Below are 26,201 nucleotides of genomic sequence, written 5' to 3'. Positions count from 1 at the left end.
GTAGCCGCTAGCATAGCCTAAGCTCCTAGCCTCAGCTAAGCTTTTATTCATCTCCACTGCTACCCTCATCAACATTGGTAAGTATGGCTTCCTGCTCTGTCTGTTCCTTACTTTTAGAGAAGCTCGCTCTATCGTGTCCATCAGCTTGAGGATGATAGATTAGTCACGTTAGATACGACGGGCACTCCAGATAGTTTACCGTCCGGGCTGGTTAGCAGCCCTGCTAGTGTTAGCGTTAGCCCGAGCGTTAGCTATGATTCCCCAGATAGCGTAGCCCCTTCGGCAGTGGGTGATGAGTTTATGCCGACATAGAGGCTACTCTCAGGGCGCTGACAAACAGACATAGACATACGGATAAGGCACACAACAACCAGGCTAACCAGGCTACTCATGATAACATCGTAGTACATGTCGGCACCAACAACGCTAGGATGAAACAGTCGGAGGTCACTAAACACAGCATAATTAGGACATGTGACCTCGCCAGCAAGATGAGTTGGCATCGCTTAATTGTCTCTGGTCCCCTCCCCGTCATGCTTAATGATGATATCTACAGCAGATTAGTTGCACTTAATCGCTGGCTGGCCAAGTATTGTGAGCAATAGGGTTTTATGTTTTTAGATAACTGGCCCTCCTTCTGGGGTAAACCTGGCATGCTTAAGATGGATGGCATACACCCTACTGGGTTGGGTGCCCACATTTTGTCTAGGAACACGGACAGGTGCTTGAGGCAGGCATGACACACTCCCCTAAGGCATGCTGGGTTGCAGGCTGTTAGACAGCCTGCCAGGAATTCACCTACTGCAGGTCTGGAGTCTGATAGCTCAGATAGCTTAGTGTATCCAATCTTGACTGTGTCCCGCCCTCGCTGTGCCACCATTTGCCATCGCCTAGCGCATACAACTCAGATTCATTAATATCAGATCACTCGCTAACAAAGCCCTGCTGGTCAATGACCTAATTAAAGAACATAGTATTGACATAATGGGATTATGTGAAACCTGGCTAAAGCCAAATGACGTTCTTCCATTAAATGAAGCTTCCCCCTCTAATTTTACCAATTCGCATATCGCTCGGACATCTAAGAAAGGTGGGGGCGTTGGCCTAATCTTCAATTCGAGTATGAACCTTTCACCAGATCTAAGTAATAAACTCTCATCTTGTGAGATGCTCACTATGCGCCCCTCCATTCCAGTTAGCATGGGCCTTGACCACTCTGGTATCTGCCTTTCTACCTAATCATCCTTTATCGCCCTCCTGGGCCCTATTCATCTTTTTTAGAATAATTTTCCAATTTCCTCTCTGACCTTGTAATTCATACAGATAACATCCTAATTATCGGTGATTTCAATATTCATCTAAATTGTAAAACTAATCCACTTAGCAAAGCTTTTTCATCCCTAATTGATACTTTTGGCTTTACTCAGTTTGTTCACGAACAGACCCATTCTAACGGCAATACTCTTGATCTGGTCCTCGCTCATGGTATTAACGTTTCAGACTTAGTAGTTTTGCTGTATCCACCGGCATCAGATCATTATCTCATTAAATTTCAAATTGATCTGCCCTGTCGGCATTCAAATCCAGTTGATACCTAGAGCATCTGCCGTATTGATACTTCCGCAACTACAAAACTCGCTGATCTCCTACCTAAAACTCTTGCCTCTCTCCCGGAACGAATTGGCTCCCTCGACGAGTTCACGGATAACTTAAACTCTATTCTACTTGACTCGCTTGACTCTGTTGCGCCCCTACTCATAAAGACCCGGCGTCTAAAGAAACCATCGCCTTCGTTTACTGACGAAACCCGTGCACAAATACAGGCGTGTAGAAAGCTGGAACGCAAATGGCGCTCATCCAAACTTGAGGTCTTTCGGCTAGCTTGGAGCGATAGCCTAATGAATTACAAGCATACGCTCTCCGCTGCTAGGGCCTCCTACTTCTCAGATCTTATTAACACTAATAAAGATAACCCAACGTTTCTATTTGACACGGTATCAAAACTTACTCGCAAACCCTCCCCTGTAGCGAGCTCTCCATTTTCTGCAAATGATTTTCTTAATTTCTTTAATCACAAAATTGACTGTATTAGAGATGAGATTAGCAATTCTTTACCCACCAAGGGCGTTGATCCCTCTTCTAATCGTGCATTAGGTGCATTAGAGACCACCACCATACTCGCAATTTGAGACTGTCTCCTTAGACACCTTATCTAAATTAGTACTTTCCTCTAAATCCACAACCAGCTTATCTGACCCTCTTCCCGCTAAATTGGTTAAGGAACTTCTTCCAATATTAGGCCCTTCCCTACTCAACACCATTAACACCTCTCTCTCCTCTGGCGTTGTGCCCTCATCCTTCAAATCAGCCGTAATTAAACCTCTGCTGAAAAAACCTAACCTTGATCCTGATTTTCTTAATAACTTTAGACCGATCTCCAATCTCCCCTTCCTCTCGAAAGTCTTGGAAAGAATAGTTTCTACCCAACTAACCGACTACCTCGTCTCTTCGAACCCTTTCAATCTGGCTTTAGGTCTCTCCATAGCACTGAAGTGGTAAACGACCTACTCCACGCCTCAGATTCCGACTCTTCTTCTGTTCTTATCCTACTTGGTTTGAGTGCAGCATTCGATACAGTCGATCATAATATTCTCTTAAACCGCCTAGCGAGCTACGTTGGCTGGCTAAATTCCTACCTATCTGATAGAACGCATTGTCTCTCACATAAAAATACTATATCTGACTACTCTAAAGTTAACTTTGGCGTACCGCAGGGCTCTGTGCTGGGGCCTCTGCTTTTCTCCCTTTACATGCTACCTCTTGGTGACATTTTCCGCAGCTACGGTATTAAATTTCATTGTTACGTGGACGATACTCAAATTTACATACCACTTAGACCTGACGACTGTTCACAACTTACAAATCTAGAACTATGCCTAATCGCTGTAACAAATTGGATGTCACAAAACTTCTTGCGACTAAACGCCAACAAAACCGAGATGCTAGTTGTTGGCCCAAAAACCCAACTGCCTCTTGTTGCAGACCTTACTCTTAACTTTGGGGACTGCTTAATTACCCAGAGTCCCACAGTTAAAAACCTTGGTGTTACTTTCGACTCAGCTCTCTCATTCGATAGCATTTTTCCACCTTTGCAATATCTTGAAAATTTGCTCCATGCTAAATACGACAGATGCTGAAACTTTAAAACACGCTTTTGTTTCATCAAGACTCGATTATTGTAATGTCTTACTCTCTGGCCTACCGAACTGCAGTATTAAAAAACTACAACTTGTGCAAAATGCTGCTGCCAGAATACTAACCAGAACTAGAAAATTTGACCACATTACTCCAATCCTAACCTCCCTTCATTGGCTCCCAATTCAAGCCAGATCTGACTTTAAAGGAGCTTCTGTTAGCTTATAAATCATTACATGGGCTTGCACCATCATATCTATCCGACCTCATCATCCCTTATATTCCCCCTTGTGCCCTCCGATCGCAGGATGCTGGCTACCTTATTGTCCCTAGAATCAAGAAAAAATCAGCAGGCAGTAGAGCGTTCTCCTACCAAGCTCCCTATCTCTGGAACCAGCTACCTCTTACAGTCAGTGAAGCTAATTCTGTTGAAATCTTCAAATCTAAACTCAAAACCTATTTATTCTTGCAATCATACGACCTACCTTAGCACCGTTGGCTTGGACTCGACCCAGTCTGTTCTCTTACCCTAGCCTAGACAGTATTTATATAGAAATTTGCTGTTGGGAACATAGTATCGGACTGCCTCCTGGTTACACTGTGTCTAATCACTTTCTATCTGTTGTCTGTATGAGCGTGTCTGTGCCCAAATACGTCTGGGTTTTGTGCTGCTTCTGCACAGCTCTGTGTGTGTGCGTGTGTGTGTACGGCTGGTTTTCTCCACCATTTCTCAGACTCTGGTGCAGTGCAATGGTCGCCAGTGCATGCCTTAGTCCCATCCCTGCTGCTGCTCCCACCCGACATGCTCTGACTCTGTGTGTTCTGTGTGCAGCTGTGTTCTCTCCCCTTTCCCAGACTCTGGTCCAGTGTTCCACCTGCCAGTTGACAGGTGTTGCTCCGACCTGGCGGTCATCGGCGCCGGCCTGGGTCCTGCTCCCACCAAACGTGTCTCCTGTGTGTTCTTTTGCTGTTGTTTTCTCCCCTTCCTCTCCCTCTCCCTTTTCAGACTCCGGTGCAGTGCAGTGGTCGTCGGCGCCGGCCTCGGTCCCATCCCTGATGCTGCTCCCACCTATCGTGTCTCTGACCCTGTGTGTTCTGTGTGCAGCTGTTTTCTCCCCTTCCTCTGTACGTGTGTGTGTGTCTGGGTGTGTTGTGTGTGTGTGTCTGGTTGTGTTGTGTGTGTGTACGTGGCCTTGTGTCCTCTCTCTCTCTCCTCTCTCTCTGACTCCAGTCCAGTGTTCTACCTGGCAGTGATGGGTGCTGCCCTGGCTCTTCGTTGTCAGTGCTGCCTTGCTCTTCCCTGCTGCTGTTCTCACATGGATGCTGAATTACGACTGCTGCCTCGTCTCACTGAATTTTCTAGTGCTGGCCTCACCCCCCTCTCATCGCCACATGCCGCTTCTCCTTCTTTTTGTTTCTCTCTGTTTGCTTCTGTCATTATTGTTGCCCATGACTCTGTCAATGTTTTGCCTGGCACCTATTGCACGATAAGCCATCCCGGGAGGGATCCCTATTTGCCTCAGCCCGCCCAAGGTTTCCTACTAAGGTTTTTCTTGGGAGTTTTTCCTTGTGTGCATTTAGGGTCTCAGGCTGGGGCGCCGGGTTCTGCTCTTGCCTACCTGTGTTTTTTTTGCTATGTTTGTCTTACATAACTTTGTTCACCATTGATTGTGTTTAGTTAGACCTAGCTAGACACACTCTCTGTATTCTGCCCGTAAAACATAGCTGATGAAATCACGGCAAAATAGCACCAACAAAAGTATATTTCTGTAATTTTTTGGTTATATCCTCTTAAACATCAACGTTTTGGTTTAGATTGTATTGCAAATAGTGATTTTACATATGTGGTGGTAAAACTCGATGTCGCCAGATATGAAAATTTTAATGGTTTTAACATTTTCAGCCATATCACCCAGCACTAATAGTTTGTTAGTTATTGTTTATTCTTGATTATTTTTGCAAACTTTTTACAGGTTTTCTGAAAAAGAGATCCTAGCTCTCAGTGTAAACTCCTTGTTTAAAAAGAGTTACATGTTGGATTTTCTCATTAGTGCACTGCTCTAAAATTAGTTCTGATAATGCAAAAACTGTTACTGTCTCCAATATTAATGGTTAAGGATCTGGTTTGTGTTTTCATTTCAGTTCTGGACTCAATTTGTGACAGAATGTGACAAGTCCTTTACTTTAGGTTTCAACAACAGAGGCAGTAAGGAGAGGAAATAATGAAATATTCTCACAGAGGATAGAAACTAGTGATAAATGTTGGTATCTCAGCTGCTTTCAAAACTCACATCAGCAGGAAAATCCTACAGAGGTCAGGTATTTTCACTGACATTAATGTGCATGGAAAGCAGAATTTAAATGGTGGTCTGTTGAACAGTATCAGTAATACTGACCTGAGAGTGTCCAGTCTACAGTGTGGACTCTCCAGTCCAGCAGAGAGCAGCTTCACTCCTGAATCCTGCAGGTCGTTGTTACTCAGGTCCAGCTCTCTCAGATGGGAGGGGTTGGACTTCAGAGCTGAGGCCAGAGAAGCACAGCAGCTCTCTGACAAGCTGCAGAACCTCAATCTGAATAAAGGATAAAGCATGTAGCTATCAAATAAAATATGCCTGAATTCTTGCAACAATCCATTGTTTCATAATCCAATTATATCTGTTCAGGTTCTAAATGTCTGGACTTTACCATTTTATTAGTGTGGATCAGCATAATATCGGCTTTATAGAGTCATTCCATCTGAAATCAGACAGGCTGTCACACCTATGTATGTCTCACAATTGGTCCATTTTCCTTGAACACATTCTTTAACCAACTGTATGGATACATCTGGAGTTTGGGCCCTGAATAAAGGTTTGGTTAAGGTCCAGAATGGACACTTTTTATTAGGGCAATATTTTCAGATGCCGTTGGATTGCTTTGTATTGAAATTACTTTTAGAAAATATGGCAGCCAAATACAGAACCGCCCAGCGGTCGCCTGGTAGAAAAAAAGAATTGATGTGGAAATAGTAAACCGTGCCTGGGGATTAGGAATCCGTGACCCCCTTTTTTCTTCACTGACTGCTGCATGGTAGCCACTTTAGGACGGTAGCCATTTTAGGACATCCTCAGCCGCCTTTGTCATTCGTAGATGTTCTTTGTCACATTTAGGTGACAACCAACTAGGGTGTGTGCTAGCAGTGAGTCAATTTTAGATTTGATATTGGGCAGATATTGTTAAAATCTGTCAGTCAGGTGTTTTGGATATTGGGATGAGTGACCACAAAATTATATACATTGACAATGTCCTGTGCTATGATAACATGAAGATTGCAGTTTTTTAATTCATTCTTTACAACTTTCGCTGCTTCTCTTGTTGCAAAGCTTCCAGCTGGTACAGGTCAATATGGATTGTTTTTTCTCAAACGTTTCTATCATGGCAAAGGTGTTGTTGATGACATGTTTAAATTATGCCTCAGATGAAGAAGTGACTAAAGTGTTGTCTTCACTGAGTGCTAATAGGGCAACTGGGTTGGACGACATTTCTGCCAGGTTTTTAAAACACAGTGCTGAGGTTACTGGTAGACTTATTACTCATATAGTAAACTTAACAATCAAGCATGGAACTTTTCCAAGAGACTTAAAGCAGGCTAGAGCGGTCCCATTCCACAAAAAGTGCGGTCGGTCAGAAGTGGGAAACTATAGACCAGTGTCTATCTTGAGCATAACATCAAATATACTATATGAATATCAGTCAGGTTTTAGAACTTCCTATACTAAAACTAAAATTAAACTATACAGGGATGGTCATGTTAATGTTACGACGGTCAGTTATATTGGAGAGATCTGGGAACCAAAACTAGGGTTTCATGCATATGTAATGAGCCGTAACACTAGACATGCCAGCCCACACACCCCTCAACTGATCACAACAAAACCAAACACACACATTTCCAATGCGGATTTCCTGCACTTTATGTGGTCGCGACACGTGTGCTAACGGAGTCTGACAACAACTTTGTTCCAAAGTTTGTCTCCAAAGACAGACTCAACTGCATCATCATCACAAGCCAAGTAGAAAGTCTGTTTCATCCGAAACAGTGAGGAGAACCTTGCTGCCTTGCCTATCTGCCTGACAAATACACACACACACCAGCACGTGTGTCTGTGTGTCCTGCCCTGCTACAACCTCACTATCAGCTATCCTGCTGAGTTTAACTCTGAAGAATCATCGGAACCTCCAGAGTGGGTCGACGTTAGCCTTGAGAGACCCACAGCCCTGTCCAGCAGCCTGCGTGCTCCAGCCTGCATGCTTCACTCTGCTGCGGCCTGCTGAGATCAACTGAACAGACGTGGGATCTTCATCCTCACAGACTCCCGGCCTCAGCGTGCTTCATCTCCCTCCGGACCTTCGCTGGTGTCGTATGTACTGATCATTGTCCACTGGGCATCATACATTACACATAGCTATTCCATTACATTCACACTTCACACACATAGCACACACTTTACTACGGCTCCCTATAGTTATAGTAACCATTCAGTTATTCAGGGATTCATTTAAGTCAGTTTTCCAGATAAAGTATACTGTCGCCCCTTTTTGCTAGCGTTGCTGACTCATGTCTTCCACTGCTCATCTTCCATGATTGTGTCTGCTGAAATGTTGGTTTAATTATCAGTATTGCATATTCACATGATCATCTATTCCTATTGCCATTGATTCATCACAATTCATGGGTATACCTCTTGTATATACTGTACTATATTCACTTGTATTTACCTGATTATTGAGTGTGCTTTAGTTTAGTAATAAATATATTATTTTGCATAAAGTCACCTCATGTGCTCATTGTGTGGGTTTAAATTCAAACATACCAAGAATTCACTCCTTCAGATGAGACCTGTTGATGCTGTCTGTTATCTGGTGCCCCGTTCTTAATTCTCATTGAAGCTAACTCTAAATTATATTGATATCAGACACCATTAATACCTATCACCACTACACCTGTGATGTCAATGATGACTTTCCAGGCCTCGCCGTATTTCTTCTCGTCATGCTCCGCCTCTATCCTCCGCACATTCTCCATCAGCTCCTCCTCCTTGAGCCTATTGTATGTCTTGAGGAGCTGCTGCTGAGCCTTCTTCCATGCACTCTTGTTCTCCTCAGACTGGTTGTTGTCCAAGTTCTGGCATGCCCCCTTGACTGCTTCCCTCGCCTTCACAACGTCTGGGTGCTGTGTCCACAGGGACCGCTTGAGCCGCTCCTTTTCTGGAACACACTCCTTCCTTGCCACTTCATTCACTTTAATGAACCGCTCATATCTCTCTGTGGGGTCCTCTTCCTTGCGCACCATGACCGTGTAATGTTCCAGGAGGTCTGGACGAGTCGAGAACAACTTCCAGTTGTACCTGATCTGACTGTTCGGCTTCGGCTTTATCTAGCAGGTGACATCAAATGGTAAATGCAAGCGATTTTTTTTTTTATTTGGCCTCGAAATTGATCTACAACCAATTTTTTTTAATTAATATTATCACCAAAGAGCTCAAGCAAAGAAATGCATCAAACCAGAATGCCTTATTTTGGCAGAAAATGTACGCCAGACTGTGTGTTCCGTGGTCCAGGAGAGAAAGTTGCAGGCATCTAATACTGCCGCGAGAAGCTTTACCATGGAGTCTATGGAACACCTGGTGCGTCTTACACAGACACGAAAGGTTACCTTTAGCGTTGTTGTAGCGACGCCAAGGGATTTGACAAAGAGTCAACATAGGACGAGTTGGGAATGAGAACGGGTTGTGGGTACTGACAGCCAGGGGAGCTGAGCCCGGGACTCGCGTAAGGCAGGTGCATCATTCCCTGAGGTAGTGGAGTTGAGACCACCCCCACTACCCGCTACCCCTTATCATTCCCAGTTGCTAAAATGCTGAACAAAGCCCTTTGAAGGTTGGATAAAATCCAGATTTTCGGGTGTTGGACGTCCTTTTAAAACTATCTCTAGCTTTTCACTAAAGGTTTGCCTGCAGAAAGGCGACGATAATAAATCCACGATGATGTCAGACTTTTCTCCACTTGCTGCCATTTTCACTATGCTAGCTGAACTGCGCGCTGAAATAGCGATTGCGTTCAGCTAACAGACACTGCACGGCAGTGACGCAATAGGGCATTAGAGAATACCCTGAGGCCGTGGGAAAATCGGAAAGAATACGCCCAGAGGCTATAAATCCAAATTTGATTGGTTGATCAAATTGTCTATCTCAAATTAAGCTCTCATTCAAGTGAATAGCCAGGGTATTGCGCCGAGAAACCGAAGGCCCTGAAGGGAGAAGCCAGTGTAGAAATTCCACCCAGCAACACCAGAGAAAAATTCTGATTGGTTGAATTTTTCCAACACACATAACTGCCACTCACCACGCACAGAGACTCACACAAATGTAAGATGGTTTAACACATAATTTAACTAATAACAACATATAGACAAAACAGATTTATTGGACAGAATGTTTTTCTTTTTCGATTTTAGCATTTTAGGATTCTAGGGCCTTCACAGAATACCTTGAAGGCCCTGAAGGTTCGCCACTGAACTGAGTTAAGTGTCTCTTGGCTAGATATTGCTTTGAAGTGCTGACTGCAGCTTACAGAAGCTAATACAATGCTACCCAGTAGTAATACCTTGGGGTTATGCCAAATGTAAGCATGGATATTCTAATTTGATTTCCTTTGTTCTCTGTTTCTACAGACCACACACACACACACCCGTCTACCTGTATACCTGTAATATCATCGTCAACTCATGTAACTTTGAGTCTTTAAGTTTAAAATAAATAATATCTGTAAGAAAAGGTATCCCTCCTCTGGAGCCAGATTCTTTGACCAGAGTCCATGTTCATATTGACTGCCTCAACCAGCGTAATCCAGTAGAGGTGTCTGCCTTTGCTATAATATGTGTTTTACAAAGTGTTTTAAAGATGATACTGAATCTGCTAGCCTAAGTCCCTCAGGAAGGCATTCCACAGTCTAGGAGCCGTGATGGCAAAATCACCTTTAGTCTTGAGTCTAGACTGAGGGAAGGTCAGAAAGACCCAGACATCTCAGCTTGCTCTCAACTCATCAAGAGGTCCACAGTGTAATTCACGGCCAAAACTACTTTAAATGGGCTGAGTGAAATTTTAATATTAATTTTTATATCTAACTGGTGACCAGTGGAGAGATGTTCAAATTGGGGATATGACGATCTTACCTTACCACTGGTTAAAATCCTAGTTGCTCTATTCTGAACAAGCTGGAGATGTGACAGTGAATTATGGTTGAGACAGGAATAGAGAGAGATGCAGGAATCTAAATAGGATATCAAAGCATGAGGTTTGAGGTCAGTTGCTGTGTATATGAAGTTTGATCAGAATAAAAGTCTGAAATCCTGATGTAAAACTTGAAGGGTCAACCTTTACAGATACAGGAATACTGACCTGAGAGACACTGTTTTGAGAGCACAGACCTTAGTTTGGAGAAATGTGTTAAATCAACTGAGAAAAACTGTCTTGTGTTTTACAGTTAATATTGCTTAAATTTACTTCACCAATCGCTGTTGTCTGTAGTATGACATGATGTGCCATGCTGTTCCTGCCTGTTGCTTTAAGGAAGTTATAAAGGTAGAGTGAACCTGTTACTGGACAAAGCAGTGACATTGGCGTGCCAGGTTGAAGCAACCATTGGACACGCGCAGACTCTTGCTGAACCTCAGGCGCCCGTGTGAGGGAGAAGCCAAAATGCTCGTTCAAACCTAGACCAAGGAGAAATCACCACACGGAGTCTGCGGAGGAACCTAAACAACACTGTGGCTGTTTTAGGTGTGGGTCATTGGCTCACCTTGCAAATGCTACAGACTGCCCTGCCTGGAAAATGACCTGCCGCAACTGCAATAAGATGGGACACTTCTCCCGTGTGTGCAAGTCAAAGAAAAACATGGCTCGGGTAGGGGAGGTGGTTGTTCTGGAATTAAGTACAGTGAATATTATACAGAATGGACCACCCATTGACAGAATTTCATGTGAAGTGACCATAAATGCAAAGTCAACTCCCTGCCCTACTGAGCTAGTGGTCGATACAGGCTCTGCTGTGCCCATCATTCCCAGCACACCTACAGAGAGCACTTCAGTGAGACACCGCTGGCTGAGCCACTTAAACGGTTAGTGACTTACACTAGATCTGATATTCCTGTCTGTCAGCCACAGTGCAGCATGCTAATACCACAGTGCCAGCTACACTATATGTTGTCAAGACAGGCACAGCTTTGCTAGGATTAGACCTATTTAAGGCACTAAGGGCATTATCTTACACCCGGCACCTGCACTGGAACCTGAACATGTGGAGGAACGTTATGTTCAGCGATGAGTCCAGATTCTGCCTACGGAAGTTGGATCGTAGGGTCAAAGTGTGGAGAAGATGGGGAGAACGCTATGCTGATCGCTGCACCGATAGAGTAACACCTTTTGGTGGAGGCAGTGTGATGGTGTGGGGCGGCATCTCCATCACTGGAAAAACGAGGCTTGTCATCATTGGAGGCAATCTCAATGCAGAGAGATATCGAGATGAGACCAGTGGCAATCCCATATCTCCACAGTCTGGGACCGAACTCCATCCTCCAAGATGACAACGCTCGCCCCCACAGAGCGGGGTTTATCAGAGACTACCTCCAGAATTTGGGAGTACAGAGAATGGAATGGCCTGCCAATAGTCCTGACCTCAACCCAATTGAACACTTATGGGATCAGCTTGGGCGTGCTGTTCGTGCTAGAGTGACCGACACAACCATGTTGGCTGACTTGCGACAAATCCTGGTTGAGGAGTGGAATGCCATCCCACAGCAGTGTGTGACCAGGCTGGTGACCAGCATGAGGAGGAGGTGCCAGGCTGTTGTGGCTGTGTATGGTTCTTCCACACGCTACTGAGGCTCCTGATTGTTTGTTAAATGAATAAATTGTAAAATTGCCAATATGTCTTGTTTCTTCCTTGTTACTGATAGACTTCAATCATCCAATCCACCAAACAACACCAAACAAGAGTCAATAGCAACAGCAGAATAAGCTGTTTGGCATTGGCAGAGAAGATTTGGCAAATTTTATATGAGCGCAACCCACATACTCAGCTGTGCTGCTCATCCCACAAATGCATGTTCCTTACAAATGAGGCACCATTTAAAAGGGAAATAAACAGGCTTTCCAACGGTATAAAATGTATTGCCAAGAAGCATTGTTACAACAGAGAAATAATCTACCAAACACAAAGTTCCGAACTTTTTGTGCGATGTTTAGTTTCCGACTGACGCAGTTGTCATTTTCACGCCCACATTGTTTAAATAGCAAATGTACTTGCGCCCATCTGTGCGCCCATGGGCGTGTTGGTCTTAAAATGAGGTGTGGTCAGGCGCATTGCGTTGGTGCATTGCTATCTTGAGGCAGCGGAAAGCAATTGCGCCATTGACCAAGAAAAACCTGGTCTAAAGTCAATGGCGCAGTATTTTCCTGCTATTTAAGGGGTGCATTATTCAAATAGTAAGATGCACCTACATCTGTTGTGTTATACAAACTCAAAAACTATTAATAATATGATGCCCATTGTTATTGCCACACAATGACCCACAGCATCAATCAGCTCTCTCTCTCTCTCTCTCTCTCTCTCTCTCTCAAACACACACACAACGTTACCATGCAAAATAGAAAAATAGGATCATCTACTAATTTGCCAAATTGCCATATGCTTTCACCATTACGCAATGTCAAATGCAAAACACTACGTGTCCCTCTCACCATTACACAATGCCAAATGCGCTGGTTAATCCCGTTAACCATAATCACACATTGCCAATTGCTAAATACGCAACCTACAATCAAGAAAAATAACACAGTAAATATGTAAAAAGCACAGCCCAACAAAAAGTCATGAAAATAAACTGCAAAGGCATCTTACCTTCACCCGACGCACACACACATCACCCTTGATTGGTCAATAGCCTACATACATATTTTATGTACCCTATAGAAACATAGCGCTGTTATTTCAGAACCGACAGACAGTTACCGACAGTTGGCGCAGTATCTTCCTGACCCAGGTATCATAAATGTGCCTTTTGTTTTTGGAAAGAGTGAACGTAACCACGCACTCAACATTTCACATTAATTCGATGTGAATAAAACACGCAGACAAGTTCTGTATTCTTGTTTTCTGACTCGGGGGATCAGACAGTGTGAGACCGCGGTGAAGAGGAGGCTGTAGAGGACGCTGCGTCTGGCACCGGCGTCTCCAGTGCGCCCCGTGCGTCATAACGCATCAGTATTTATTACCTTGAGACATCCAGTCCAAATGCCACCTTGAATTTGTCGGATTTAATTGTGACAAACTGGGTCTAAAAGACTGTAATGCACTTAGGCTACTTGAGACTAATTCACACCATATCAGCCTATAATGACATATAGATGCTTTTTGGACGTTCGTTTCTCCAGCTTGCCGAATCCGCCATTTAAATAGCAATGCGCCAAGGTGCAAGCGCACCTGGCTTTTAAAGGGAATGGGAATGACACTCTAATTGGTTTAATTCATGTTACGCCCAAAACACACCTATGATTAATTAAGACACTAAGTACAACCCCTTTGCGCCGTGCGCCTTACTTTGCGCCCAGATCATGCGCCGTTTAACTAGCAAAAGTGGATTTGGACATGCCCTAAATGCACTTGCGCCATGCGCTTTAGACCATGCGCTATGGATCGTTTAAATAGGGCCCTAAGACTGTCTATTAAGAACAACAAAGTGCTTCCACCAGATAACACACCAGATGACACAGCATCACTTGCGGCCCCAATAGCAGCGATCACTGGACCAGTGGCTGGGGAGAAACTGGGCCTTGCTAAGGATTTCATTCACCATGTGAAAGTAAGGAACACATCAAGCCTGTTCAACAGAAGCTGCGGTGGTTTCCACTCTCAGGCAAGCTGTCTCTACTGAACTGACAAGGCTGCTGGAAATGAATGTGATAGAGAGGATTGGTGCATCTCCCCCATTGTTGTCATATGAGGAAAGAATGGCAAATCGAGGATGTGTGTTGACTTGCGTGAGCCAAATAAGGCAATTGTGATGGACAGTCTTCCACTTCCCCATATGGATGATCTCTTTTCTGAAATGCGTGGAGCCACGCTATTCTCCACCATTGATTTGGCCAATGCGTATCACCAGGTGTTGCTGGCAGAGGAGAGCCGGGACCTGACTTCTTTGGACTGTGCTCGGCCCCAAGTGCGTTCTCCAAGCTGATGTCCCTGGTGCTGAAAGATCTCAAAGGGGTCCAAAGTTATATGGATCATATAATAGTCTATGGCACTGACCAAGAGGACCATGACAGCAACTTGACAGCGGTGCTCGCTGCGCTTCAGGACACCGGTCTCCAGTTCAACAACGAGAAGTGCCACTTCAACCAAACCAGCATACGGTTCCTTGGGCATACAATTACAGCTCAGGGCCTGCTTCCGGACAAGGATCACCTCAGCGCAATCACAGGTGCTCCAGTACCAACTGATGCCACCACACTACGCTCGTTCCTGGGGCTCACAGCGTGATATTCGAAGTTTGTGCAAAACTACGCCTCATTGGTGGAGCCTATGCGTGAATACCTGCATGCCGACACATTCACATGGACTACAGCAGCACAGTCTGCTTTTGACACAGTCAAGGCTTGCATTGTGAACAGCTCAGCATTGTCTGTTTTTGACCCCGAACTCTCTACCATTGTGTCCACAGATGCATCAGACTATGGACTGGGAGCCACTCAAGTACTTCATTGTGGAGAAGGAGGCGTTAGCGTGTGTGGGCAGTAGAGAAGTGGAGGACCTTCCTATGGGGAACTAGATTCACTCTGCGTAATGACCACCAGGCTCTGACCACACTACTAGCCAAAAAAGGTCTTGGACACGTAGGAATGCGCATTGCGTGGTGGTCAGCCAGACTCCCTTGCTTCACATATGATGCGGTGTATCGTGCTTGGGCACATAATCAAGTTGCCAACTGCCTCTCCCTTTTGCCCCTGCCATCTGAAGAAAATGCAGAACCAGTGATGGAACCTGAACCTGTAGCTCTGTTGGAGACAGAGCTGAAAGCCCTCTCTGTGCAGGACTTTGCTGCGGCATGTGAGGCGTGCCCTGAGCTTACTGCCCTGAGAGCCCAGATTAAGAAAGGGTGGCAGAGAACAGCAAACCCTCTGCCAACAGAGCTCAAACCCTACTTCACCATTAGAGATGAGCTTTCAGTCCACACCCAACCATATACAGGGGCCCTCATCGACTGCTAGTTCCTGTGGCTCTAAGGAAACAGCTCGTAGCCCTGGCACATGAAACCGATCAGGGCATCGTCCGCACGAAGCAGAGTCTGTGAAACTTGTATTGGAGGCCAAGCGTGGACATGTGTGTTGTTGGGCTTTGATAGGGGCAGGTTTGGTTATTAGCAATTAATAATTAATAATTATGGAATTATTAATTATTCATAAAATTATTGACGGGAGTCAATATTACGGGGCACCACCCTGGAATCAGGGACCAATAACCGTACCTTTAATTCAGTCTCAAAATGGCTGTTCACCCCCAAATGACAGTGTTTGAGTACCACTGTACATTTATGAGTAAACAGTGAAGGGTGAATTCGTACACAGGCCCTCACAACCAGCAGTTACCACAACACATATGCATAAGAAATCACAGACAACTTCTCTTTAAAGGTATAACAGTCTTTATTTACTTTAGCAATATTAATTAATCATCAATAATACTTCAGTCAATCAACTACTATTACACAACTACAACTATGGATCTAAACTAGCAAGCATAAAAGACATAAACAGTTTATGGCATGTAGGGAGTTATATGTGTATGTGTGTGTGTGTACAAGGAAGGAGAGAGAGAGAGAGAGCAAGATGGCGGCCGTGACCGCACAGTTTGAACAAAGAGGAGTTTTGGAATCAAGATGGGGTTGGAATTAGGCAGCTAAATCCAACACCATCTACTCTTCAGGTAGCGGTGGATGTGCAATGAGATGTGGGTATGTGGGTTAGTAAGAGAGAGAGAGCAAGATGAGGGGAGTACTCGCCGTCTAAAGCACCAATAATAGCCTTTTACCACACAGAAACTCGGGATACAACTGGGAAGGAGTACACCGGGTTACTGGTCTTTGAGCTAGTAAAATGCAATATATTGGCTCTCTACGTGGCGATAAACACAATAGCAAGTTCAGCGACATGCAATGGCACACATTCAGTTTCAAAACATTACAATCAAATCAAGCAGCATGCTTAATGATAGGTTTCACAGCATAATATGGACGCGGCGGTCCAATGCGCTTCCCAATACGCACAACAGTAGCTTCTGATCAGTAAAGCTTAAATAACACACCTATACTAGTCTCCGCCCAGAACCAAAGCCTCTTACTTGGGAAAATCACTCTTGAGTGATTTGGTGTGTGTTTTCATCGGGTCGAGCCAGTGGGGTTCTCCAGGCGGGTCGGCGCGGCGAGACCGTTATTTCTCCTCGCACGGAGCAACGGTCAGATGGCTTTCCTCGTAGGCAGCAAAGGACATCAGCCAGGAGTCGACTTAATTGAAGAAACGTGCTCTTGCGTTGTCTTCTTGGAGGGAAGGAGTGTCCTCAGCTGTAGTCTCTTCCAGTCCACTTCTGCAGGTCGGCTGCGCGCACTGGTTACTCATACAGATACGCGCAAGGAGTTAGATTGACGGATACACAAACAGCTAATCTAATCCTTCTGGATCCAAATAGTGTTGAAGACTGTGCCTCAGCTTAAACAAAAGAACAGTTTGAACGTTAAAATGTACCACCTTGTATAGCAACGGAGTCGCAAGAAGGGGCGATGCGGAAAGGTAGCTCCTGGAGTTTATATCCTCCGTGACGTCATGGGGAATCCCCGGGTTTGCCCGAGTCTCGTCCAATGAGAGACCGGAGTTTGAATTCCAGCCAGTGTGAACTGGCGCTGCTTTTCCTTTGTCTGAAATCAAGCCCAGCGGGTGGGCTAGAGTTAAGGCTTTTGGTGTTCTTGTTAGGCCACAGATGCTGGCCCTATTGTCTTAATTAGTTTTCTTTTGTTTCACCTTATGGCGTGGCCCAACAGTGTGCTGGAGAGCATTAGCATATGCGTTACATGTCAGTCAAATGATAAAAGTGGAGACACTGCTCACTGCCGACCAGTAGAGGAAACCATGGAAATCAAGGATTTCCTACTTGCTTACCGTGCCACTCCACATAGCACCACAGGAGTGTCACACTATGAACTCATGTTCAACAGGAAGATGCGCTCAAAGGTGAACATTGGCCAAGCGAGTAAAACTACCCCGCTGCCAGAGCAGGAGCTGCTCAGCTGTGTCGCCTCCAAACCTACACCGATGTGAGAGGAGGAACACGAGTGCCAAGGATCAAAGTGGGAAGTCTAGTCAGAGTCAAGACGCCCTTCCATGTGAAAAAAGGACTGTGAAAATTTCAAGGTCCTACCAGAGTGATACGGAAAGCAGGTCCAAGTACATATGTTTTGGAGGATGGGCATACGTGGAACACTGCTCACCTCTCCTTGATCCTGGAAAGCATGATGGACAGCTTCACTGATCCTGTTCCAGCCCCTGCTCCAGCCCCTGATCTGGAGCCTGCCCAACCTGATTTGGGGCTGGCATAGCACACTGGATGGTGAGATGACCAGACCCGCTATGGTCAGAAAAAAGCTTACCTGGCTTAACAATTATGAACACTAATCGTTCCCTATGGCCTTTGGGGGGAATATAAAGAAAGAAAAAAGGGGAAAAGGACGGCTTCCGTGAAGAAAAAAATATTGACTGTGAAAAAAAAAAAAAGAAATGTTGACAATGTGAAAAAAAATTGGACAATGAATGAAGAATGCCTATTTAGCACTTCTGAATTACTGTTTAGCATTTAAAAGGACAAGGTGAATGTAATGCAAATGTTGCCTTGGGTTAAGACACCCTATTGAGATGGGTGCCAGTGTCTGTTGTATTTGTTTTGCTACCTCAATTTAACCCATGTTTTATGATAGGGATTCCTGTTGTCGGTAAAGTTAAAAATGGCACTGGTTGTTACTAAAAAGAAAAGGACATTTAAGTTGCATTGTCTTATAGACAAGGTCTTAAAAGATTTAGCCTATGAGTTTTACTTATGTTAATGTACAGGATTGTTAAAAATTGTTGAAGTTCGTCAAAATTCATTCTAGTATTCATTAATTTATTTTTGCTATTTTTATTTATTTGGGGAAGTGTTTTCATATCCTGTATTATTTTATGCAAGGCCCTTTTTAATTTGTTTTGTTCAAGCGCCCTCACGTGGGGAGTGGTGGTAACCATAGTAACTGGAATCGCTCAGCTCTCCCCTTTTGCCTGCTGAAGATTCCAGATTGGTATGTAGTGAAAACAGCTCTGCAGTGTTTCTACATATTAAATTAGAAAACCTTACTCCAGTTCCGGTAATGGAGTAGTTGGACGTGTCGGCTGCTGGCTCCTGCAACATATTTTTCAGTTTTACTTGCTAATCCCTACTTCGCAATTTAACATTTAGGTCTTCGGACTTCTAATAAGTGTAGCGACAGTTTCCGGCACTTATTGCTTTGCTTGAAGAGCACAGAGCGGCTATAGCTGCTGACTTTAAGGCTTCGTCAGATGTGATTAACGGCAAACTAGACAAGATTCAAGCTGAGGTTGTGAACCAGGAACAACGCATCGGTGACCTTGAATGCAACGCGGAGGATGTTAGCCAGCGTTTGGCGGCCCTCGAAGCTACGTGCGAAGCATTACAAGGGGAGAATAAACTTTTGAAAACTAAAGTTTCTGACCTGGAAGGACGAAGCAGAAGGCAAAACGTTCGTCTGGTGGGTCTACCGGAATCGTTGGATGTGGGTCCACGGCCAACTGAGTTTTTCTCACAGCTGCTTGTTGAGGTTTTCGGGGCACAAACTTTACCGTCTCCCCCCGAGCTGGATAGAGCCCACCGTAGCCTGATGGCCAAACCGGGTCCAAACGAGAAGCCACGCTCGGTCATCATCCGCTTTCACCTTTTTCAGATCAAGGATTTGGTGATGAGAGAGTCGCGAAGGCGTCGTGGGACTTTGGAGTACCGCGGGTACAAGCTTCATTTTTATGAGGATTACAATGCCGATGTCCAGAAGCAGCGGGTCGAGTACAGAGATGTTATGGCCGAACTATACAGGAGAGGTTTCCGTCCTTCTCTTCTCTACCCCGCTAGGCTCCGGATTACTCTTCCAGATGGCAAAAACCAGTGGCTGTCGTCCGTCTCTGAGGCCACCCGCTTCGTTCAAGGCACGGAGGGTAACCAACGGTCTCCAGCTTAAAGCGGACGGTAATGCGGCTCACTATGGATCCGCCACAACTACGGGACTGATTATGCCAGATAGCACACTCGATCTTCGGTTACGGTAAAGCTGTGTCGTCCTATGTTCATTCTTTCCGCTGTTTAATATAAAGTTGGTTTTTTTTGCTAGATTGTTGTTATTATGTTTATCTGTCGATCAATCTAGGGTATAATTTTAACATCTGCAGGATTGAAGCCAATAGATTGAGAGCACTGGATGGGTAACAGAGTTGAGCAGAAGATACGGTTGCTGTTCCTTGCAACCTGTTGGGAGGATAATGTTTCAGATAACATCTTTGATCATTGTTCCATTTTGACTTGTGTTTTTGTTTGTTTGTTTTTTGTTTGTTTGTTTTTTAGCTTGGTTCTGTCGTTCCCCCCCCCCCCCTTTTTTTCCCCCCCCTCGTTGGGCTACACAGTATATGCATATTTTTGGATTTCATAAATGAATAGTAACCTCACCCTGGTTAGCTGGAATGTGAAGGGGCTGAACCATCCAATTAAACGCAAGAGAGTCTTGTCACGTCTAAAGCAATTTAAGCCTGGGGTAGTATTTTTGCAAGAAACTCATTTGAAGGAACCAGACCACTCACGATTGGCGAAATGTTGGTCAGGTCAATTCTTTCATTCCAAATTTAAAGCAAAGGCCAGGGGTACAGCCATTCTTATCGATAAAAATATTCCATTTACTCCTTCTACTGTTATATCAGACAAAAATGGTCGGTTTGTAATAGTGTCTGGTAAGCTTCACAATAAACTTGTTACCTTGGCGAATGTTTATGCGCCTAACTTTGATGATGTGCAATTCCTTCGGAATCTGTTTTCACAGCTGCCGGACTTAAATACTCATTCTTTAATTCTGGGAGGTGACTTTAATTTGTTTATGGATGCAGTACTAGATCGTTCATCCTCCAAATCTGCCACACTTAACAAATCTGCAAGGTATGTTAAGTCTTTCCTTGAGGATTATAGCCTCTCGGATCCTTGGCGGTTTCTACATCCTACTGGCAGAGATTATTCTTTCTTTTCACATGTACATCATACCTATACCAGAATAGATTATTTTTTTATTGACAATTTATTACTTAATAGTATAGTCTCTTGCAGCTATGAAAGTATTTCCATTTCTGACCACGCCCCCCTTGTGCTGAAAATGCTTTTCCAGGGCAGTGTCTCGGTGAGAAAGTATTGGAGACTGGACCCACTACTGCTCACAGATGAACAATTTGTTACTAACATTTCCTCCAAAATTAAAACCTTTTTGAATGAGAACAGAACGCCGGGTATGCCTGACAACACTGTATGGGAGGCTATGAAGGCAGTTCTTAGAGGTGAAATTATCTCATTTGCAGCCTTTAAAAGACGGTCCGCAACGCAGGGGCAGAGAGCTTTATCCGACGAAATTTTGAGCATTGATAGGCAGTACGCTCAATCACCATCACCGGCTCTGTACAAAGAACGTTTGAGCTTACAAACCAAACTCAATCTACTTTCGACTCGTCAAGTTGAGGGCTGTTTGATTAGGAATAAAAGCGAGTTCTATGAGCATGGTGAAAAGAGCAGTAAAATTCTGGCTAATCAGTTACGTGGTATTAGGGCTAAGCAAATAATAACTGGGATTAGGACAGACAACGGTGATGTGACATCAGATCAGAAGGTAATTAACAATTCATTTAGGTCATTCTACTCTAAATTATATACATCAGAATCTACAGTAAACGTAAAGGATTTGCAGGATTTCTTTGATTCCATTAATGTGCCAAGGCTTTCTTCAGAACTTAGACAAACTCTTGAAGTTCCCATCACAAAAGAGGAAATTCAGTCAGCAATATCATCCATGCAATCGGGAAAATCTCCAGGCCCGGATGGATTTTCCGTTGATTTTTTCAAAAAATTTTCTGATGACCTTGCCCCTTTTCTTTGTCAGGTTTTCAAAGAGTCTCTTGACTCTGGCGCACTCCCTCCGTCGTGTTACCAGGCATGCATCTCTGTGTTGCTTAAAAAGGATAAGGATCCCGCTGATTGCGCCTCTTACAGGCCAATATCGCTGTTGAATACTGATTTTAAAATCCTGGCTAAGCTACTGGCATGTAGGCTGGAAAAAATTCTTCCTTCCATAATATCACCTGACCAAACAGGCTTTATTAAGAATCGGCATTCTTTCTTTAACATAAGACGGCTTTTTAATATCATTTACACCCCTAACCACAATATACCGGAATGTGTTATTGCCATGGACGCTGAAAAAGCATTCGATAGGGTCGAATGGGATTATATGTTTTTCACGTTAGATAGGTTCGGTTTCGGGCCTTTATTTTGTTCCTGGAGAAAGCTTCTTTATGTCAGTCCGTTGGCCTCAGTTCTAACGAACTGTCAATATTCTGACTATTTTGAGCTCCACCGTGGAACAAGACAGGGTTGTCCTTTAAGCCCACTGCTTTTTGCCCTAGTGATCGAACCACTCGCAATTGCAGTCCGGGACAGTGGGGGCATACAAGGTATTTGGAGGGGGGGCATTGAGCATAGAGTCTCACTCTATGCTGATGACCTTTTGTTATTTCTTTCCAACTTGCCCACTTCTCTACATGCCGTACTTAACGTACTGGATGGTTTCAGCAAGATTTCTGGGTATAAAATTAATATGAAGAAGAGTGAATTGTTTGTGATTAATGATAGGGTCCCAGACAACGACCTTACAAATGTTCCTTTTAAGGTAGTCACTGATCACTTCAAATACCTTGGAATATGTGTCACTAAACACTTTAATCACTTATTTAAACACAATTTTACTCCTTTACTCGATCAGTGCAAGCAAATTCTGTCTAAATGGTCCCCGTTATCTCTGTCTTTGATTGGCAGAATTAATTCTGTGAAAATGACGCTGCTTCCAAAATTCCTATACTTGTTTCAGTGTATTCCCATTCTGATTCCTAAATCCTTTTTTAGCTCTTTGGACTCCTTAATTACTTCATTTATTTGGAATGGTAAGCATCCACGACTGAGCAAGGCTCTTCTTCAGAGACCAAAGATGATGGGAGGTATGGCTCTACCCAACTTTCAATATTACTATTGGGCTGCAAATATCAGTTGTATGTTGTATTGGAAACACTTTTATTTGGAATCAACATCGCCTGTCTGGGTCACCATGGAATCCCATGTGGACAATAAGACTTCCTTACCAGCACTTTTAGGTTCAGCACTTCCTCTTGCCTCATCTTCACCCGATATTAATAAAGTAGTTCGCCAATCTCTCAGAATTTGGTCCCAGTTTAGAAAAAGTTTTGGTCTCCAGTCTTTCTCACTTCAGAGTCCAGTTGCTGCAAATCATTTATTTGTTCCATCAACAACAGATAACGCATTTCATGTTTGGCACAGGAGGGGTTTAAAATGCTTTGCTGATTTATATATAGATGGACAATTTGCAAGTTATTCTCAACTGTCCAACAAATTTGGTTTTGCAGCGGCTCAATTTTTTCGGTTTCTACAGGTCAGACACTATATGCAGACTACGACGGCACAATTCCCTCATAAACCTCCAGATAATCCTGTGGATAATTTTCTAACGGTCAAACTAACCTCTAGGGGTGTAATCTCAGCTCTGTACAATCTTATTTCAGATCTTCGGTGCCCTTCTACAGCTGCCATTAAATCCAATTGGGAACAGGATCTTGGTTTTAACATTACAGATGAGCTGTGGGATTCTATCCTTGGCCAAGTGCATACCTCATCAATGTGTGCACGACACGCACTCATTCAATTCAAGATTGTCCATCGTGTGCACTTATCAAAGGTTAAGCTGGCACGTATATATCCAGATGTTGACCCAACTTGTGGTAGATGTGGAGGTGCACCTGGTACTTTGTCTCATATGTATTGGTCCTGTCCATCACTGCTAAACTTTTGGAATTCCATTTTTTATACAATCTCTGAAGTCCTACAGCATCAAATTAAACCAGATCCACTCTGTGCTATTTTTGGAGTAGCCCCAGACCTTAACTTACCAAACTCCAAGCTAAAAGTCTTGAAATTTTCATTTTTACTGGCCAGACGAGCTATTCTGCTGAAGTGGAGGGACTCCTCATCCCCTTCACATTCCCAATGGTTAAAAGATGTAATGTCATGTATGAACTTGGAAAAAATCAGGTATACAGTTCGAGGTTCAGAAAACAATTTTTACAAAGTGTGGCGTCCTTTTCTGGATTTCTTTGAGAGACCCTCGACTAATGCCGCTGAGTAGCCCCCCTACCCCCACCTTCCCCTCCCCCGTCCTTTTTTTTGTTTTGTTTTGTTTTGTTTTGTTTTGTTTTTGTTTCTGTGTTTTTTGTTTTGTTTTTTTTTTGTTTTTTTTTGTCTGCTTGTTTGTTTGTTTTTACTTATTTATTTGATTCATTACTGCTATTCTTGCTTCTTATGTTTCGGTTTTATTTTTGCATTTTGTATTATTATCATCAATATCATTTATTTATTATTTGTTGTCGTTGTTATTGGCAGCAGGCCACCTGTTTAACGTTCATAGGGGATAAAATGGAAAAATTTGGAAATACCTTGCACAATTTGTATTGCACAGTGTTACTTTGATTAATAAAAAGACCTTGGAAAGAAAACCTTACTCCAGTCTAAATCAAAGTGCATATAAAGTGACATAAATAGTCTGGCCACGTTTTGTGACTGTGTTTGAGTTGCTAAGTTGAATTTTCATGGTGCTACGTCGAGTGAAATCCAGCTAGCTAAAAGTCTGTTAGGCTTTGTTAATGGCTAGCTGTTGTACCTCACGCACGGAGCGTGCAATTTATATAAAATGGCGATTGCTTTGGTGTGCTGATTTTATTCTGATTCTAATGTGTAGGGCAGGAGCTGAATGTGTCTCTCAACCACCACTCTGAACCACATTGATTTCTGTGTTATCTGACAGGTATGTTTCGTAGTGTTTCTGCTCATTTTTTTTTATAAGCACCGTGTAAACCTTTGCATAGAAAGTTATTTGCTATATAAATATATAAAAATGGGTCCATGGTTGTTTATGTAGTAAACTCAGATGTTACATAATGTACAATGTACAGTGTACATTTATGAATAAGCTTTCGTTTGTAGCAGGAGTGTTTTTTTAATTATTTTTTTATGTAACAAAACTATACGATCACATTGTGTAAACACTGTGCCCTTTTGCCTGCTGACGATTCCAGATTGGGGCAGGAGCTGAATGTGTCTCAACCACCACTCTCTCTAAACCACATTGATTTCTGTGTTACCTGACAATAAACAACATGAACCTGAGAGAAGTTGCAGCGTGGTGTCTTCAGTCTGCTGTGTCAAGCCGAAATTGAGGGGTTACATTAAGTGATTTAAGAGAATGTTTCCTTGCCTTATTTCTTACCCAGTAAGTTCCTAAACAAATTGATATGTTGTGTTTTACAGTTAATACTGCTTAAATTTACTTGACCAATAGAGGTCGCTGTTGTCTGTAGTATGACATGATGTGCCATGCTGTTCCTACCTGTTGCTTTAAGGAAGTTATAAAGGTAGAGTGAACCTGTTATTCCAGTGTGTACTCCTCATTTTTCTTGTGGATACCTTACTACTGATTACAACAAATTATAAACTGATCTTACCTGAGAGTGTCCAGTCTACAGTGTGGACTCTCCAGGCCAGCAGAGAGCAGCTTCACTCCTGAATCCTGCAGCTTGTTGTTATTCAGGTCCAGCTCTCTCAGATGGGAGGGGTTGGACTTCAGAGCTGAGGCCAGAGAAGCACAGCAGCTCTCTGACAAGCTGCAGCCACTCAATCTGAATAAAGAATAAAGCATGTAGCTATCAAATAAAATATGCCTGAATGCGTGCAACAATTCATTGTTTCATAATCCACTTATATCTGTTCAGGTTCTAAATGTGTAGCTCAACATTGTTATTCCCTAATGGACTTTACCATTTTGTTAGTGTGGATCAGCATAATATTGGCCATATAGAGTCATTCCATCTGAAATCAGATAGGCTGTCACACCTACGTATGTCTCACAATTGGTCCATTTTCCTTGAACACATTCTTTAACGAACCGTATGGATAAATCTGGGGTTTGGGCCCTGAATGCCAAGTAGTTTAAAATAAAAAAAGGTTTAGTTAAGGTCCAGAATGGATAAATATGTTTTCTGGTATATCTTCATTGGTGGAAAATCACATGTGCATATTTGTTCAGCCTCAGAACCTTTACGTTTTACAGATATTTGTATGCATGTAATGTGTAGGAATTTGCATTATCCTTAGAAACTCCCCCATGATGAAATTACCATTTCAGTTATACGCTCTGGTTTCATGTATATTTTAAGGCAGCAGGAGTCATCATCAGTAGGAGCCACAGTAGCTGTTTTAGGGCACAGGACGTTGCCCAAGAGCCTGAAAATGTTGCCCTACATCTCACTGATATTCAACAGGGAGGAAATATCTTCTGGAACCTACATGAAACGAGGATCCAGTTCCAGTCCGGCTACCGTAAAACTTCAATTAAAAGCCGAGTCCCAATTAAACGCAGAGTCCCTTTTACTGGCCGGGTGTGGCCGGTCTCAATTAGAAGCTGGTTGCCATTGACGCTGCGAAGCAGTTTTTTTTTTTTTTTTTACTTGCACTCAAAC

General features: G+C 43.5%; 1 protein-coding gene across 1 annotated transcript in view; it reads right to left on the bottom strand.

Annotated features, from left to right (window-relative positions):
• LOC139643462 (NACHT, LRR and PYD domains-containing protein 12-like) overlaps window positions 1-26,201 on the bottom strand; it is a 66,875-nt gene that overhangs the window by 29,736 nt on the left and 10,938 nt on the right. The window contains 1 exon segment of the mRNA XM_071518612.1: window positions 5,592-5,765. Within this exon segment, the coding sequence (XP_071374713.1) occupies window positions 5,592-5,765 (174 nt within the window).

The sequence above is a fragment of the Centroberyx affinis genome, unplaced genomic scaffold, assembly GCF_046629955.1.
Source record: "Centroberyx affinis isolate AG114_WGS23_722 - 3 ecotype Tasmania unplaced genomic scaffold, CSIRO-AGI_Caff_v1 ptg000612l_1, whole genome shotgun sequence".
Taxonomy (NCBI): domain Eukaryota; kingdom Metazoa; phylum Chordata; class Actinopteri; order Beryciformes; family Berycidae; genus Centroberyx; species Centroberyx affinis.
This window is presented reverse-complemented; position numbering and strand designations above follow the sequence as displayed.